A 13,576-nucleotide genomic window follows, 5' to 3' on the forward strand; every position below is an offset into this window, starting at 1 on the left:
GCTTGACAGTGGGGACGGTGTTCTTTGGGTCATAGGCAGCATTTCTCTTCCTCCAAACACGGCGAGTTGAGTTCATGCCAAAGAGCTCAATTTTTGTCTCATCTGACCACAGCACCTTCTCCCAATCACTCTCGGCATCATCCAGGTGTTCACTGGCAAACTTCAGACGGGCCGTCACATGTGCCTTCCGGAGCAGGGGGACCTTGCGGGCACTGCAGGATTGCAATCCGTTATGTCGTAATGTGTTACCAATGGTTTTCGTGGTGACAGTGGTCCCAGCTGCCTTGAGATCATTGACAAGTTCCCCCCTTGTAGTTGTAGGCTGATTTCTAACCTTCCTCATGATCAAGGATACCCCACGAGGTGAGATTTTGCGTGGAGCCCCAGATCTTTGTCGATTGACAGTCATTTTGTACTTCTTTCATTTTCTTACTATGGCACCAACAGTTGTCTCCTTCTTGCCCAGCGTCTTACTGATGGTTTTGTAGCCCATTCCAGCCTTGTGCAGGTGTATGATCTTGTCCCTGACATCCTTAGACAGCTCCTTGCTCTTGGCCATTTTGTAGAGGTTAGAGTCTGACTGATTCACTGAGTCTGTGGACAGGTGTCTTTCATACAGGTGACCATTGCCGACAGCTGTCTGTCATGCAGGTAACGAGTTGATTTGGAGCATCTACCTGGTCTGTAGGGGCCAGATCTCTTACTGGTTGGTGGGGGATCAAATACTTATTTCCCTCTGCAGAATGCAAATAAATTCATATACTTTCCACAATGTGATTTTCCGGATTTAATTTGTGATGTGCTATCTCTCACTGTTACCAATAACCTACCCTTCAATTATGGGCTGCTCATGTCTTTGTCAGTGGGCAAACTTACAAAATCAGCAAGGGATCAAATACTTATTTCCCCCACTGTATATATGTATGAGAAATAAAATAAAATATTTTAATGTCATATTGTTTTTATAATTTATGTATTTAAAATTTGATTATAGACTCCTGATGCAGGCCTAACGGCCGAAACACGACGTTGTGTCGAGTCTTTATACCTCAATAAACATCTTTATTATTATATATCCTTTCAGTCTTTGGAATCCTTGGTCGTCCTCCCACTTTTATTTTATTTCTTGTTGTCTGTGGGGCGTCTAGAGTTCTCCGCCTTCTGGCGGATATTTTTTTTCTTTATATATGTATGTACAATTTCATGATGGTACACTGTCACTTTAACTACTGTACAGTATGAACTCCCTAAGCACTCAAGATAGATTTTATGATTCACCAGCCAATAGCCTCAGAACAAAACTGCCACTACCCTGCGTTTTCCAGGCTGTCTATGAAAATAGTTTTGCTTTGATGGATGTGTGATCTAAAGGTAAGGTGGTGATTTTGTTATTCTTTTGTGCCGGGGTGAAACTGTTCACATATGATTTTGCAAGAGCTCTGTTCACATTTCTTTGCTGTGGTTGTAACTTAATCACATCCCTGGTGGAGTCTCAATCTCAGCTAAAAGAACAAGAGAGGAGTGACCTCAGTTCATAGTTTAGACCCTAAATTTGAGTTTAGCTATACAGTACAAACTGATTTTGCATAATGGGCTAGAGGCAGAAATGGTAACTTTCCAGGTACTGCCTCTGCCAGTGAAAATTCAGCTGAGTGCTAGTGAATTCAGAGCCAGAAAAACATTAAACTTAATTGTAAGTGCATGCGAGCTAAGAAAGAGTTTACAAGACACCTGTTATCTAGCTCTAAGAGGTTGTGTTCTCATGTACTGTGCAGGGCTGGCCCAACCATTAGGCAAGAGTATGTGATCGCCTAGGGCAGCAAAGGGCAGCAGCAGTCAAAGCAAAAGAAGAGGTCCTGACAGCCACACAGACTCAAAAGAGCCATCAGCATGCACTGGAACCCACATTTTTTTAGGATGTTTGTGTGATGATCATGATTGTTAAGTTTACTTATCCAAGTTTTGAGGGGGGAAGGGAGATGCAGGCTAGGGGGCCTGAAAGTAAGTTGAGGGCAGTGGTGTGTTGGTAAATTTGTAACAGTGACCAACAAGTCCCGGCATGCTGCTTAGAGCCGGAAGCAAGCAGCGGGGAGCGGCAGCAGTCTATTTCGCTGGTTGGTCTCGGCATCCCCACCAGCAAAGTAAAAGGGAGCCTAAATTTGGGGAGCTGGTTGTTAAAGTAGCCCGGGGGGGGGGGGGGGTGGCTACTTTAACAACCAGGTCCCCAATTTTTTGAAAACATAACAAACAGCTGTTGCAAGGCGGTGCAAGCCGGCTCCAGCACATCGCTCATTGAGGGGGTATAAGGCTAGGGTGCCCGTCACCCTTGCACTAGCTCTGGCATGCTGATTACAAGAATCAGTGTACACCCTGCTGATTATAATACAGTGACACCGCGCATATGTCATTCTACTGGCCTGCTCTTTTATAACACAACAGGCCTACAGATAAAGAGCAGGAAAAACATTTTACTGCTATGACTAGTAATCATTTATATAGTGCAGCACTCTACAGTGACACAGACAAGTAAAAAGTTTCAGAAGTCTAGTAACAGGAGAAGGGTGGGGAAGTTAAGAATGTAGAAATCTGAGAGGGAATCACTGGTTCTTTTTGTTCTCTAGTCTGTAGATAAAACAGCTGATCAGGTGGCAGGAATTTGAAATCAAACAATCAATGTTCTGTAGCCTTAATGAGAAGGAAATAAATATGTGGCTATATCCTTGGTACATCTGTGCCAAAATGAGCTTGCGTACAAGGCTGGAGTTAGTGTAAAATGCTGTGTGCCTACACAGACCCACACACTTTATAAAAGGAATCTGTACATTCTCATATCCATAGATTAATCTCATTTTCTTCTCAGAGCAGGGAAACTTTTCAGATTATTCCGTGAAAAGTGATCAAAGGTTCTTTTGGAGTCTGAAGATCAGCTTAAGTTACAGCACAGTCATAAAAAGGTAAAGTTGACTCTTCATTTGCATTTCCTGGTTCCCTGTTTTGTTAGTTGCCAGTTCATTACAGCTTCACAAAGTACACCTACACAACATTAGCCAGTTCTAAAAAGATTAGATCTCTTCCACACAAATGAAAATGATTTATACTTGTAAAGTGTTTTCAGAATCCCTTCTTTTCTAGCTTCAATTTATAGACTGCAGCTTCTGTGTAGTGTGGGTGAAAGTACTGTCATACTTTACAGGTCAGATTTTCAAGGGAGTGTTTCCCTTTGAAAATAAAATATAAAAGATCCATGAGCCTATAAGCTTCAAGGGGAAACCAAAGAATTACCCTCTGAAAGTGTCTAGTGTGGGTCACATTTCTACCAGTCACTTTCTATCAATTTATATCATTTGATCAAGTAAAGACGTGCAGAAAAATTGAAAGCTGCTAACATATCTACAGGTCTCTGAGCAAAAATTAATCACCTTGCTCAGGAAAACTACAACAAATCACTTTCATTTTTTCCTCAAGAACTTTGACTAGTATGTTTTGAGCTTACCACACGGCTTAGGAACTAAGGGGGGTCTTTTACTTTTACCCCATGTGGGCCCTGCTACAGATAACTTGAAGTAAGCTTTAGTAAAAGACCCCCTGAGTGCAAGGAACATATTCTTCATTGATATTCAGTAGTGGCATAGCCATGAATGGGCTGGGGGGGGGGGGGCAAGGGGTGGGCGGGGGGCAGGGACCCACCCACTTTGGGCTCAGGCCCACCCAGCAGCAACTCGCTGTTGCAATAGTTGGCGGGGATCCCCAAGCATGCGCAGAAACTATGCATGGTGGTGCCGGGCACAGGTATTGCTGGGTGTCTTTGGGGAGGTCTTCAGCAGGTGGGGCTTGGGGATCCCCAAACGCAAATAGAAAAGCAGCACTTCCACATGCAATCAGCAGGCAAACAAAAGAATGGAAGCGAACAGTAGCTACAATAATGATCCAAGGGCTTAAACAAAACCTTTTATTGATAGTTGTAGCTCTTTACAATCTCAGTTGGATCTATGTGAGGATATATAGACAAAGTGAAGAATAGACTCAACAGCCACCGTGTTTTCCAGCCTTTCTCGGGAGTCCATTATATAGATAAAATAGTGTATAAACATAACAATAAACATAAACCAAATTATTTTTATATACAAAATGTGTGTTTAAACATACAAATGCAGATATGGATACATAAGTGATATAGAGGCGAATTTTCAAAGCACTTAGACTTACAAAGTTGCATAAGTAACCTATGTAAATTTGTAAATCTATGTGCTTTGAAAATGAGTCTCCATAGGTCATAACATGTGAATATAAAAATACCCATAAACCATGAATATAAACATAATCCTTGAATATAAATTATATGTAGATGAGTGAGAGATGAATACGACCTTGAAATGTGTGAATAACAAAGTGAATGAAATGTGAATTTAGGAATATGTGAAAAATACTATATATAAAGATATGTGAATATTTGAATAGTAGGAACACTATTTTGTGTTTTAATCAGTGGCGTAGCCAGAAAGCAATTTTTGGGTGGGCCAACAGGTCAGATGGGTGGGCACCAGGGTTGCCAACTTTTTTGAAATTGAAAAACTTGCCACCTGATACCCCACCCCATGCTCCAGCTCTACCCCACTCCCAATAACTTCAATAAGGGTAGCAGTGCAGGCTTCAGGGGGGAGTACAAGAGATTGCATGCACTCTTCCACTTCCATTGAGCCTCGGTTCCCTAACACACATACTTAGCCTGTATAGCAAGACCAAACACTTTTCAACATATCTTTCCAGTTACACGCTATAGAAATGATCCCAGAAAGTATAGTCTAGTATTAAAGGCAAATAAATTCTGCATCCACAGAACCCCCTGTCCCTCCCCCAATGGGTAAAGAGCAGAGTTAGGACATTTCCCCATAAAACTCATCGTAATCTCAACAGCCGCCATATAGTAAATAAAACAATCTTTAAAACAAAATGTCACTCATAACCTAGTGCAAATCTACAATGCCAGCACTAACTTCCAAAAGAAGGATCCTACCTATGAAAAAGGCATTGCCCTACATAATACAGTGGGGCTGTAAAATATCAATACATCTATTGGGAAAACTAAACAAACCAAACTTACTACAGAAGGCTACATAGAAAATTCATGCTAACAGAATACCTTGATCACACACACGGAATAAAAATGTAAAATATAGAATAATTGACTAAAAAGTATAAACATAAATATAACCAAAACCCCCAAAAGCCAAACCTTGCATATAATACAATACCAGAGATACAGAAAGAAATGCATTTCCTCCTGTGCAAAATATAAGCATAGTACTTGCCAGGGATGGTGTTGGAGAGCAACTAGAGCAATTGCTCTTGGTCCCCTGGCCAGAGAGAGCCACAAGCATGGTGGAAACTGAAGGCAGTGCAGTCTGGTGATGGGCTTTGGGGTTCCCTCCCAAATTTATGGCCTGGGCTCCAGCCATGTCTAACACCAGCTCTGGCAAGATGTACATTCCAAATGTGACATATTCTAATCACAAAATTGAAAAAAAAAAAAGATTTTTTTCTACCTTTTGATGTCTGGTTATTTTATTTTTCAAATCAGCTTGGTTCTAGTCTCTGGTTTCTGCTTTCTTCTGTCTTAATTCACTTACCAGGGTCTCCTGTCTATTTGTCATTTCTTCTCTCTCCATGTCCACCATCCATCTCCCATCTCTGTGTCCCTACAGTTCCTTGTCCAGTATCTCTACTATGTTCAAATTCCTGCATCCATCACCACCCTTCTATCCCCTACCCCTGTGTCCAGCATCACCCCTTGTGTCCCTATGCCCTCACATGCCCAGTATCTCCCTTTTGAGTTCCTATTGTCCCCTATGTCTAGTATCTCTCCCCTGTGACCATAAACCCCTCCCTCCCAGTGTCCAGCATAGCCTCTCTATTCCCGGTGCCATCTCTCTCCCTTCCCTCTAATCTCTCCTCCTGGTACAGCACCTCTCTCCCTTCCCTCAAGCCTCCCCTGCAGGCCTTCCCTCCAGCCTCTAGCCCCCCCCCCCTCCCCACAGGTCCAGCACCTCTCTCCCTTCCTTCCTTCCAGCCTGCCCCCCTTGCAGGTCTAACAACTCTCTTCCTTTCCTCCAGCCCCCAGCCTCTCTCCCTTGCAGGTCCAGCACCTCTCATCCTTCCCTCCATCTTCCTCCCCCCTTTCAGGTCCAGCACCTCTCTCCCTTGCCTTTTTCTCTTGCCTCCAGCCAGCCAGCCAGCCAGCCACCCCCCCCCCCCCCCATTGCAGGTCCAGAACCTCCCTTCCTTCCAGCTAGCCGCCACCCCCTTTGCAGATCCAAAACTCTCTCCCTTCCCTCCAGCCAGCAACCTCTCCCCTTGCAGGTCCCAAACCTCTCTCCCTTCCCTCCAGCCAGCCATCTCCCCCCTTTTGCAGGTCCAGAATCTCTCTCCCTTTTCTCCAGCCAAACCCCTCCCCCCTGTTTGAAGGTCCATAACCTCTCTCCAATCCCTTCCCTATGGCCTCAAGCCCCCCCCCCCACCTCCCACCCCCACGCAGGTGAAGCCACTGTGTCCCAGCCTGTCCCTCTCCCACCCTACAGGTACAGCCACTCACTCTGTTTTCTTCCCTCACTATCACTTCGCTGATCACAGATGAAGAGACCTGCTCCAGAGCCTTCCCTCCGCAAGATCAGCTCTCTCTCTTCAGCACAACTTCCTGTTTCCAGGGCAGATCGTGGCAGAGGGAAGGCTCTGGAGTGCTTAGCGAATCACTGCTGGCCCCACCCTTAATTTAAACCAGATGCTTACGGCAGGGGTGAGGGAGGGGAAAGAGATTCATCTCAGCAGCCACAGAGGGAAGGCTCCGGAGTGGGTCTGAAACACTGCCGGTCGGCGCCTAGATGCTTTGCGGTGGGGGTGAGGAGGGAAAAGAAGACTCACCTGAAGCTGTGGTTGCGATCGCGGTTGTGATCCACTATTTTTGGGTGGGACTTAGGTGGAAATGGGTGGGCCTGGGCCCACCCAGGCCCATCCGTGGCTACGCCCCTGGTGGGATATCTGGCATTGGAGGACTCCAGATATTAGTATTTACAGCTGCCCCTTGAGCCGGCATTTATAAGTGCCAGTGTCTATTTTTTTCTATACAGGTATAGATTATCAATGTAAAATAGGGAAACTACATCTGTACTGTAGGCCTGCCCAGACCACTCTCTCTCCCTGCCTTACCCATGCTCTCTGGCCATCTAAACGTACTGAGTTTCCCCATATATGAATAGGCTTTATTTTGAAATAACTTGTCAACATCTGGGCTTCTCCAAATGTTTAATTGCTATCATTTACATGTAGAGATGCTTCTAAAATATGGACCATATTATGTAACTAATTCAATGATTTTCTTAACAAGGATGGAAAAGCTCGTGACCTGCTTCTATCAAAGGCCGGAGGCTGTTTCAAGATTAATTTGCTTTCCCTGGGCTGGAAGTGGGTCTGCCCATTATGCTCACTGGGGCAAGTTGTTTGATAGTTCAACAGAAGGTCAGTAGCTCTTCACACCATTAGTAGTAGTATTTGGATGGTGCCATAAGTATACTCAGCACTGTACAGAGACACATAGGGCCATGTTTACTAAGATGCGCTAGCGTTTTTAGCGCATGCTAAACGCTAGAGACACCCATATATTCCTATGGGTGTCTCTAACGTTTAGCCTAGCGAGCCTCTAGCACGGCTTAGTAAACAGGGCCCATAGACAGTTTCTTATCACCAGAGCTTACAGTCTAATCTTGGCACCCGATAGGTGTATGGTTAAAATCAAGACCCTCCAATCCATTTTCTTCTCTCCCTTGCCAGTCTTTTACTCTGTCTCCATCCCCTCCACCACTTCCTCTTATAAGTTATTCCTCCATCTACACTTTATCCCTAGGCCTTTCTTGATTTTATCCCTTGCTATCTACCAATTCCTTTATTCTCTTTCCCAGCAACTGCCACCTTCCTCTTCCCCAGCATCTGTCCACCCTGCAGAACCCCTCTCACTTTCCCAGCATATTCTGCCTCTTATTTCTCTCAGATAATCATTATTCACAGTCTGTGCCAGCGTAGCAAACATCTTCTAAACTTTGTGTATTGTGAAATCATTGTAATGTCCCAGTGTGTTGCAGACATCAGGATTGAGGCTTAAGACTGAGGTGGGAGAATTGGTGGGTCTGCAAGTCCAAAGTTTGAATCTGAGAACGGTAAATTTCTGAGATGTATGGAATACTTGGGGACAGGGCAGAGTTTCTAGCAATAGCTTTACACAGGGGATGCCAGTGGCTAGTAGGACCTTTAAATGTTTTACTTAATTTATTTATTTAAAAATATTTATATCCAGTTTATCCAACTGTCTTGTTCTCAATGAGTAACAAAAATAATATCAACATTATAAATACATAAAATAATCATACAATACAAATAAAAGAATAAATTCCCTGACAATATTTATTTGTTTGGATTTAGCTCACACCTTTTTAGTAGAAGCTCAAGGTGAATTATGTTCAGGTACACTAGATATTTCACTGTCCCTGGAAGGCTTACTATCTAAATTTGTATCTACTACTACTACTACTTATCATTTCTATAGCACTTCTAGACATACGCAGTCCTGTACACTTGAATATGAAGAGACAGTCTCTGCTCGAAAGAGCTTACAATCTAATCAGGCCAGATAAACAGGACAAATAAGGGATAAGGGAATTACTAAGGTGGGAATGATAAAACATACATGGGCACTGTACAAGTGAAAAGGGGTTAGGAGTTAAAAGCAGCATCAGAAAGATGGGCGTTTAGCCTAGATTTGAAGAGGGCCAGAGATGGAGCTTGACAAACTGGCTCAGGAAGTTTATTCCAGGCATATGGTGCAGCAAGATAAAAGGAACAGAGTCTGGAGTTGGCAATGAAGGAGAAGGGTACAGATAAGAGTTTTACCCAATGAGCAGAGTTCCGGGGGAGGAGTGTAAGGAGAGATAAGAGTAGAGAGGTACTGAGGAGCTGCAGAGTGAATGCACTTGTAAGTCAATAAGAGGAATTTGAATTGTATGCGGAAACGGATAGGGAGCCAATGAAGTAACTTGAGGAGAGGGCTGATATGAGAATAGCAGAATATATGTCGTGCAGCAGAATTTTGAAAAGTGGAGGGTTAAGACACTTGATCAAGGTCATAAGGAGCTGCAGTAGGATTTGAACCATTAGGCTACTCCTTTGGTCTACTCTGTCTTTATCCCTAGCAGTAGACTTGCTGTATGCACCTTCAGGGATCGGTGCTGGGGCCAATTCTGTTCATATATTTGTGAGTGACATTGCCGAAGGATTAATAGGAAAGGTTTGCCTTTTTCTGGATGATACTAAGATTTGTAATAGAGAGGACACCCCAGAGGGAGTAGAAAACATGAAAAGGGATCTGCAAAAGTTATAAGAATGGTCTAACATTTGGCAATTAAAATTTAATGCAAAGAAGTGCAAAGTGATGCATTTGGGGATTAGAAACCCAAGGGATATGTATGTCCTAGGAGGTGAGAGGCTGATATGCACAGACAGGGAGACAGACCCTGGAGTGATTGTGTCTGAGGAACTTAAAATGAAAAAACAGTATGACAAAGCAGTGGCCATAGCCAGAAGGATGCTAGGCTACATTGAGAGAGGAGTAACCTGCAGAAGAAAGGAGGTGTTGATGCCCCTGTACAAGTCACTGGTGAGCCCCGCCTAGAGTATTGTGTTCAGTTTTGGAGGCCGCATCTGGCTAAGGATTTAAAAAGACCAGAAGCCGTCCAGAGGAAGGCAAAAGACATATAAGAAGAGACTGGAAGACCTGAATATGTATACACTAGAGAATAGGAGGGACAGGGGAGATATGATACAGACATTTAAATACTTAAAAGGTATTAATATAGAAACAAATATATTCCAGAGAAGGGTTTGCAGGCTGGTAGACTCAGGAGTAATGTCAGTAATTCTTTTTCAAGGAGAGAGTGGTTGATGCCTGGAATGCCCTCCTGAGAGAGGTGGTGGAGAAAAAAATTGTGGTGGAATTCAAAAAAGCATGGGATGAACACAGAGGATCTCTAATTTAAAAATGAATGGTATAAAAAACAGAGCCAGGCAGACTTCTACGGTCTATGTCTCAGAAAGACCATGATCAAGTATATAATATCATGTTCATTGTTGATTTAATCTTGAATTGATAATGAATGTGACTGTTAGGCAGACTGGATGGACCATTCAGGTCTTTATTGCTGTCCCTTACTATGTTACCACGTTACTACCAGGGGTGTAGGTAGGTGGGGCCATGGGGGCAAGGGCCCCCGCAGATTTAGCCCTTGCCCCCCTGCTTTCACCCCCCTGCCGCCGACCCTCCCCCACCACATTTGACTCCCCCCTCCTGCCGCCGCCAACCCTCCCCCACTGCCATTGTCAGGTACCTTTGTTGGCGGGGGTCCCCAATCCCTGCTAGCCGAAGTCCTCTTCAGCGCCTGTTTCCAGCACGTTGCTGATTTGGATTCTGATTCTGTGAGTCCTGACGTCCTGCACGTAGGAACTCACAGAAACAGATTCCAGATCAGCGAATGCGCTGGACTCTGAGACCGGCACTGAAAGGGAATTTGGCTGGCGGGGGTTGAGGACCCCCGCCAGTAAAGGTACCTGGCGGTGGCAGGGGAGAATTGGCAGCGGTGGTGGTGGGGGGGTTGAAAGGGCTGGGGGGGGGCTAAAAGTTGCCCCCCACCTCAGGCTCTGGACCCCCCTCCCGCCAAAGTCTGGCTACACCCCTGGTTACTACATCTTCTGTCAACAGATTCCATAGCTTTATTATGCAACGTGTATGGTTTTTACTCCCCAAATGCATCACTTTGTACTTCTTTGCATTAAATTTTAATTGCCAACGTTAGACCATTCTTCTAACTTTTGCAGATCCCTTTTCATGTTTGATTCCCACTGCAGCTCCTTGTGACCTTGGGCAAGTCACTTAACCCTCCATTGCCCCAGGTTCAAAAATTTAGATTGTGAGCCCTCTAGGGACAGAGAAAGTACCTGCATATAATGAGTACAGTGCTGCATATATCTAGTAGCGCTATAAAAATGATTAGTAGTAGTAGTTCTTGGACTTTGCTCTTGCTTTTGTGTTGTTTGAAAATTTAATCAACCAACCATTCCTGTTTAACCATTCCAACATCAGTGCCTATCATTTATATAGGCATTGATATTGGAATGATATAACTGACTTCTATTATTCTGTCTCACTGTATTTTCAAATGTAAGCCACATTGAACCTGAGTTTGCTTGGGATAATGTGGGATAAAATGTAAAAATCCTTTATTGTCCACCTTTTAAGACACTGTCTATCCAGCTAGATGGTGAAGGCACAATGAAAGCAAGTTTGGTCCCATGAATACTAACTCAAAATAACCTGTTCCTTAGCTGGGCCCTAGCATTACCATTTTGAAAATGCGACCATACCATGCCTCTTGGTTATGTTCCACTAATAAGTTAAATGATTAACTGGCTATCTTGAAAGGATTATGTAACCTTTGGATGCATGTCTAGGGACACAAACATATACTTATTTATTCAATATCACAATTCCTCATGTACAGCTAGAAAACAACCTTTTCGGGTGGATACTGTTCACAATGAACCAGATATCAACCAGATATAAGGGATAAAAAGTTTTCCGTTCTGGCACAGTATAAGTCATCACAAGAACAAAATATTAAAAAAACCAACGAATTACATTAGGGGAATATAGCCCATTTAGTTATGTTTAAACAAAAGAGATCTGCATGAAACAAAAATATTTCTTTTTATTTTGACTTATAAAACCACTTGTCCCTGAATATGCCTAAAAACAGAATAATCCATTTGTGTATCTGAAATGTAAACTTCTATAAAACAGATGAAGATGTGATACCATGTGCCCCAATGAAAGGAGAGTTTAATTTTACTTCCATTTAATTTCAATATATTCCATCATCTTTATAATACCAGGCTTCCCAAGGCAGATTACAACAACAGTTAAGATGAACCCATCAGGAAACAGGATATCCTCACTGAAATTTGGCCATATACTACTGTACTGTATAGAATCTTAGAAAAAGGAGCACAAAATACAGCCTTTATTAGTGCTGTTTTCACCAGCTACAATAATTTTTAAGCAGCTTTAGTGATATTCAATTTTTACTTCATGATATGTATATCTAGATGTGGGAAGCTTTCAAATAAATTAAAAAGCTGTCTAAGAAGTTTAAAAAAAATCTTTTGTGCTCCACCTTTTAAGGCACTGCCTATCCAACTGGAACAGGTTTAGACTTTTTACAGATGGCCCACGTATAGGCAGTCCCTTAGTTTTAATAATCTTTGGTTATTGTTTTCTATAGCGTTTTGGGTGCACTGAAACAGCGTCAAACTCCATTTACTGCTTGGAAACTCCGCCTACTGGCTTCACCTCATATAATGGACTAGATAGGTTCACTTCATCTCCTGTTCATCCAGCCTCCTCGGTTTGTGATATGGAAACAGAGAGGAGCTGAAGGGAAGAAGGTTAACCTTCCTGCTCCCAAAGGCAAGGAGAGCTATCCTGACAGAGAGGAGGAGTAGTCTAGTGGCTAGAGCAGTGAGCTGTACCTAGTTCAAATCCCATCTCTCTCTGCTCCTTGTGATCTTGAGCAAGTCACATAACCCTCTATTACCCGAGGTGCAAAACTAGATTGCGAGCTCTCCATGGACAAGAAAATACGTACTGTACCTGAATGTAGCACACCTTAGGCTACTACTGGAAAAAGTGTGAGCAAAATCCAAAGACTACAGTTACAAAGGGAGTCTGTCAGAAGAACAGAAAATTCTGTACGTGTTTCATCACCCTCCTTGAGGTCAGGGAGACTAAAGGGATCTGAGAAAAGGCACAAGTACTTATTTTTAATGTTGTGTTAGACTGTAAGTTTGGAAAAGTCATTTATGTTAATTCACATCATTTTCCATCGTACATCAGTAACACCATGCTGGCATGTGAAGACTTTTTTTTTTCTGGAGTATTATCTTGATTTTCAAGAACCCTTAAGCACTGTTCCCACAGACAAACCACCAGGGCTGTGTTGTCAGACCTCAGCAGCAGCTGAGAGCGTGTTCTTTTCTTGTAGTGGGTATCAGAAGAAAGGGATTACGCTAGGGTGAACATGGAGGATCCCTGATTGCTGAGCTGTAAGGGAAAAGCCAAAGACCAGCTGGGCTCTATGGGATGGCACCTTGGGCAGGCTAGATGGACATAATGCTTCTTATCTGCCATCATATTCTGTGTTTTCTACTATTGCACCTGACCACACTGTGTTCTTTTTCTCCACAGTCTACTCAATAAGACTTCCTGGAAGGGAATCACGTTCTCGGGAATCTTTTGCTCAAAATATGGACCAAATTGTGATGGAGATCATCAGTGTCCTACTGTCAAAGTTGAAGGAAAAACCTTTTGCATTTTTTGGTCACAGGTAAAATAAATTGTTAACTTTAAAAAGACATATTTTGTTCTTTAACCTGCTAATAAAAGTAAGCAATCCATTTCAGTATCATTAGTCAAGCAAATCCTGCC

The 13,576-nt window shown here is 43.1% G+C and overlaps 1 protein-coding gene across 2 annotated transcripts in view; it reads left to right on the forward strand.

Annotated features, from left to right (window-relative positions):
• The first annotated feature begins 1,213 nt into the window (after window positions 1-1,213).
• Window positions 1,214-13,576, forward strand: part of LOC115460090 (S-acyl fatty acid synthase thioesterase, medium chain-like) — a 40,934-nt gene continuing 28,571 nt past the window's right edge. Inside the window, exons 1-4 of one of the 2 annotated variants that reach the window (XM_030189937.1) lie at window positions 1,214-1,371; window positions 2,861-2,954; window positions 7,379-7,509; window positions 13,337-13,475. In XM_030189937.1, the coding sequence (XP_030045797.1) occupies window positions 7,380-7,509; window positions 13,337-13,475 (269 nt within the window). In that variant the 5' untranslated portion in view covers window positions 1,214-1,371; window positions 2,861-2,954; window position 7,379. Of the gene's footprint in view, window positions 1,372-2,558; window positions 2,955-7,378; window positions 7,510-13,336; window positions 13,476-13,576 lie in introns of those variants that run through there. The other variant, XM_030189936.1, reaches the window with a different exon arrangement.

Source organism: Microcaecilia unicolor, chromosome 1, assembly GCF_901765095.1.
Source record: "Microcaecilia unicolor chromosome 1, aMicUni1.1, whole genome shotgun sequence".
In the NCBI taxonomy this organism is placed as follows: Eukaryota; Metazoa; Chordata; class Amphibia; order Gymnophiona; family Siphonopidae; genus Microcaecilia; species Microcaecilia unicolor.